At 35.8% G+C, this 5,701-nt stretch overlaps 1 protein-coding gene across 1 annotated transcript; it reads left to right on the top strand.

Annotated features, from left to right (window-relative positions):
• The first annotated feature begins 3,643 nt into the window (after positions 1–3,643).
• On the top strand, positions 3,644–5,701 carry LOC144969289 (zinc finger MYM-type protein 1-like). Its single transcript, XM_078908399.1, has one exon. The coding sequence runs from the start codon at positions 3,644–3,646 to the stop codon at positions 5,699–5,701; it is 2,058 nt and encodes a 685-aa protein (XP_078764525.1).

The raw sequence follows: 5,701 nt of genomic DNA, 5'->3' as shown, positions 1-5,701 counted from the left end.
CTCCACAAACTGGAATGCCATGGTTCTAATGTGAATGCTTTGGAAAACGGCAACTTTTCAACACACATCATAGATGGAAATGTTTTGCTCCATTCACTCATTTCTATTCCGGAAACATTTGGAGAATTTGCTAAGACAGTATTTTTGTGTCTTCCAAAAGTACGAGTGTTCATTTTGTGACTGATTTTTACAAAGAAAATTCCATCAAATGCACAGAACGTATTCGACGTGGCACATCTGATACAATTACTTTGAAAGGCAGATCAACAAAAGTACCTCGAGATTGGAAAAGTTTTTTGTGCAATAATGAAAACAAGAAGCAACTCATCAAGTTCATTTTCAACGAGTGGTCCACCGATGAGTATGCGGAGCTGTTAGTTGGGTGGTGGTGGTGGTTGTAGTGGTATTGACGATGATGTGGTGGTGTAGTAGTGAGGATGATAATGATGTGGTATTGGTGGTTGCAGTAGTAGAGGTAGTGATGATGATGTGGTGGTGGTGTAGTAGTAGTGGTAGTGATAAATGTGGTGTTGGTGGTTGTAGTGTATTAGTGGTAGTGATGATGATGTGGTGGTGGTTGCAGTGTATTAGTGGTAATGATGATGATGTGGTGGTGGTGGTGGTTGCAGTAGTAATGGTAGTGATGATGCTTGTAGTAGTAGTGATGATGTGGTGGTTGGACGGAGGGGGGTATCCTTGGAACCATTTGACAGAAGATGCCCGGAACCCGGAGTTTTGGCACCAATGATTACTACTACTACTGTAATAGAATGACCATTTTATCTAATGTTATTTGATTTTGTACTCTATTACTCTTTACTACTTGTCGCTACCATCACTATTTAATTGTATGCAAGTAATGCAAGACTGTGTGCCTCTGTGGTTGATATCAACATTCCTTTACTCGTGTGTGTTACTATGACCAATAGTACATTGTGTGTTGTGTGTTAAGCCCTTACACAGGTAGTCTCTCGATGTAGTACTATTTTTATCTTCGGCTGGGTGTGACTTCTGGCCTGATACTATATTTTTGTGTGCTTTCATCACTTCACATCGTTATAACTTCATTTTAACAACTATCAGGGACGGCTGGTAATAATGGGCAGGGTGGGCAAATACCAGCCTGTTTTTTTCAAGTTATATGCTGTATTACCAGGTCCGAAATAATCACATTTAAATTAGATAATTTCAAAAGTTACTACTTAAACTTGATACTTCGTACTGAAATCAATTTGTGTGTATTTTTGATAGATTGCGAATCACCATGCATCCCGTAATGCATAATCCAGGAAATGCTCCTGTTCTTTTTATCACCCCCCCCCCCACCCCAACCACTCCACACCACTCCGCCCACATCGTCATCTCATCGTCACGTCGCCTGACGGTGAACTAACTCCGATTTTTGCTGTCTGGCCTCTCTAGTACTTGGTCGGGCTAATTCAAATGAGCCCACCTTATTAACCAGTTAAAACTAAATAGAGATTTTGGCAAACGAACTTTTTCTTATTTATTGCCTTACTTGTGCTGGTGGTACCATTAATGTAATGACTTTGGGAAGGTTCCAGTATTGAATTAAATGTATTAATTTACTAATATATCAATTTATTATTCATTTATGTTGTTTTTATATATTTGTTTATCCATTTAAATTATTTCTTTTTTTTCTCGTTTTCTTTAGTGTTTCTCAAAACTCATTTATTTAAATTGTTTACTTATTCGTTCTTTTTATTTTATTTTTGTTTTTAAACTAATTAATTTGTTAGTTTTTTTTTTCAAATTCTTTAAGTTATTACCGCTGTATTTTTAAAAGAAAATTTTTGCCAGACTAAATAATTTTTCAAAACAATGTAATTTTCTATTTTATTCCCTTTAATAAAACAAAACACTTTTATTCGAAAGTCACGACTAAATAAATATATAAAATACAACCACTAGTTTGATTTTCTCATCTCAACAACTGAATTAGTATAATATATGAGATGTACTCTTCTGAGAAAGGAGTGAGTTGAATTCTAAGTAAGGAAATAAATACGTTTAAGGCAAGGGTGGGCAGATTCCGTACTTGCCCGTCCTGAATCTAATACATAGGCTACATAAGATAGTTCGCGATGAAGAGGCGGGAAGCAAGGGGTTGGTTGGGGAAGGAGCAAGGATAACAGTGTAGTGTCGTTATTGTGATAGTCTAACGAATGCATGCATGAGGAGAGATTGGTGACATTATTTTGTCTTTATTGTAATATCGTATGGTAATCATCATTGTCGACGACATCGTCGTTGTCACCATCACCCAATGATGAAAATGCGCCTTATAAATGTCATGTATTATTATCATTATCATCATCATCATCATTATGCGTCTATATATATATATATATATATATATATATATATTATATATATATATATATATATATATATATATATATATATATATATATATGTGTGTGTGTGTGTGTGTGTGTGTAATTGGATGCGTGTGAACTTTTGTTCGTATGTCCGAAACTGCAGTATGTAATTTTTTTTTTTAATGATGGTCAATGTGAAGCGCTTCGAAGCTTCGGCACAAGCGCTTCAAAAATGTACATTTATTATTATTATTATTATTATTATCATTATCATCATGATCATCATCATCATCATCATCATCATCATCATCATCATCATTGAGAATAACAACAACATTAACTACAAGTACTAGAATCGCAATAAAAACAATATCAACATCATCATATAATTTCCGTCATCGTCTCCACAACTATCATTCTAACCAACAGCACCACCAAAACCACTACCATAATTACATCCTCCCTCACCGCCTCCTCCTCCTCCTCCTTCTCCTCCTCCTCCACCACCACCACCACCTCTACCACTATTCCAACCACTACCACCACCGGTACAATAATTCTAACCCCCACCATATCTACCACCAACACCATCACAACCACTCCTTTGATTTACAAGTTGTTTTTGCAAGTTAAGTTTGAGAAGAGAAATGATAACAATTATCACTAAAAAGATCATTTATTTTACAAGCACTATTCCTCGTCACCTTGACATCTCTAACCTCCCAAAACCGCCGGGCGAAGGTAGCTATTATCGTCTTTTATCATAACCAAAACATAGATACTCAACTGCCTTTGTTTTAAATGTTTGATGTTTGGCATTTTAATTACTGCAGTAGTATCTCAGTTGTGTTTCTTACGGTGTCCCCTACACAACACCAAGCGATTAAATTTCCCCACTTTAACCTATCAACCATTGAGTTCGAATTTACTCAAACTTGACGTCATGTTACGTTTTATCGTTTTCACCAAAAATGATGCAATTTGAGCTCTGAATGAAACTCGAGTCATATCGCTGTTTTTGCGTCTCGATTAAAACTTTAAAGTTACTACTACTGAAAACCAGTAATGTAACAGAATATTAATCACGCCGTTGAGGGGTTAAAATATCTCTTTAATTTCTCGAGTGAACAAAATGGACTTGTATTGTCAAGGTGTTGTATTATGTCTTGTCACTTTATTTTTAGTTGTATCCTCTTTCGTGATTCATTTTTGATTGCTTTTGGAATAATTAAAAGCTACGGGTATTGCCATTTCATTGTGAATGTGATTATTTGTGGTTGAAATATTTAAGGGGAATTATGAATGAAATTGACAACATCTTTCTTCGGAATTCGTCTACTTTTTCATTCAATGAAAAGTTGGAGATAAAACGTCTTGGACCACACCAGCCTCGTGATTTGATCATTGTTAAAGATAAAAGAAAGTTTAAAACATCTTGGTTTGAAAAATTTAAATGGCTTACTGTAAGCGTTGCAAAAAAGAAATGGTTTTGTTTTTACTGTGTTCTCTTTAAAGGAAAATCTTGCTGGTCAACAACAGGATTTGATGATTTGAAACACTTGTCTGAAAGCTTATCAAAACATAATACCTGTGCAACACATATATCCAATGCTGTGAAATTCAAATTTTTAGGAAGTACAGACATCGGTCGGCAGATTAGTGAAAGCTATAGTCTTTCTATCCAAAAACACAATGAAGATGTGAAGAAAAATCGATACATATTGTCCAAAATCATTGATTGCCTTAAGCATTGCGCGATTCACGAACTCCCTCTTAGAGGCCACGATGAGAGCCAAAGTTCTTTGAACAAAGGTATTTTCATTGACACTATTCATCTGCTTGCAAGTTCAGATAACATTCTCTCACAACATCTATCCCAAGCGACAGTTAACAAATACACATCAAAAATAATTCAAAATGAGCTTTTAGACTCTGTACTCTACGTCTACAATGAGGATTTAAAGAAAGATTTAGAAAATGCCCGATTTGTTGCTGTTCAGGCAGATGAAACAACTGACGTTTCCAATCAGTCTCAATTTGTAATTATTTTAAGATATTGCAAAGATGGCGAAATATATGAGCGATTTTTAAATTTTGTTCCTGTTACAGATAGGTCAGCAGAGGGTCTCTCTATTGTCATTAAGTCACAATTAGATCAATTTGATTTAAAACACAAACTGATTGCTCAATCGTATGATGGCGCGAATGTGATGAGTGGTAAAAATACAGGAGTGCACGTTCGGATGAAACATTGGTTTCCATACGCACATTTCGTTCATTGCTACGCGCATCAATTAAATCTAATATTGAGACAAGCGTGCTCAGCAGTTCAAGCGATTAGAATATTTTTTGCCCAATTGGATGGCTTTTCAGCATTCTTTTCAATTTCCCCAAAACGCGCCGATCTTTTAAGATCAATCACTTCTAGTCGGCTTCCCAGACCAGCACAAACTAGATGGAATTTTCAGAGCAGGTGCCTTTCTAGTGTTCAAGATTTAAAAGAAGAGTTACTTGAATGTTTTAGGAAAATTCAGACTGAAGACGGTTGGGACGCTATATCGGTGCGCGAAGCTGTTGGACTCGAACGAATCCTGAATAATGATGAATTCAATTTTTATTTGACCCTCTTTAATAGGATTTTTAGCCATGCTAACATTTTATTTGCATACCTGCAAAACAGAACAATAACCGGACCAGATATAATTCAGAGCGTTGAAGATTTCAAATCTAATATTTCAAAAATAAGATCAGATGTTGACAGTCTCTTTAATGAAATTGTTTGCTCAACCGATACTCAGTCAAAAAGAAGACCTCAAAGCAATTTAACCGCTCATGCAAAAGAGGCTTGTGATATTGTAGTTACTCAAATAGAGGAAAGATTTTCTCAATATGAACAAATATCCTTATTTTCACTTGTGAACCCTATGAAATTTTTGACTTACGTGGAATCAAAACCTTTAGAGAAAATAAAACTTGTCTGCCAGTATTACCCGTTTTTAGACAAAAAGAGATTAGAAAACGAACTTGAAACCGTGTATTCCAACAATATATTTCAACTGCTAGAAAGCTCGCAACAGCTTTTAAAGGAAATAATTGAACTAGACCTCGAGGATGATCTGCCAATGGTGTCAACGTTGTTAAATATTACGTTAACAACACCAGTCTCCACCGCAGAAAGTGAACGGCTATTTAGTACTTTAAAGCGGATCAAAACATGTGTGCGGAATACCATGGGACAAGAGCGCTTGAATGCGCTCACTGTGATGTCTGTGCATAAACAATGGTTGTCCAAAATTGAACTTAACGACATGATCATCAATCATTTTGCATCATCAAAGACTCGACGAATGGATTAA

Source organism: Berghia stephanieae, chromosome 3 (genome assembly GCF_034508935.2).
Source record: "Berghia stephanieae isolate SIO BIC M18660-M18661 chromosome 3, UCSD_Bste_1.3, whole genome shotgun sequence".
NCBI lineage: Eukaryota > Metazoa > Mollusca > Gastropoda > Nudibranchia > Aeolidiidae > Berghia > Berghia stephanieae.
Note: the sequence above shows the minus strand (reverse complement) of the source record. Positions and strands in the feature narration are given on the sequence as shown.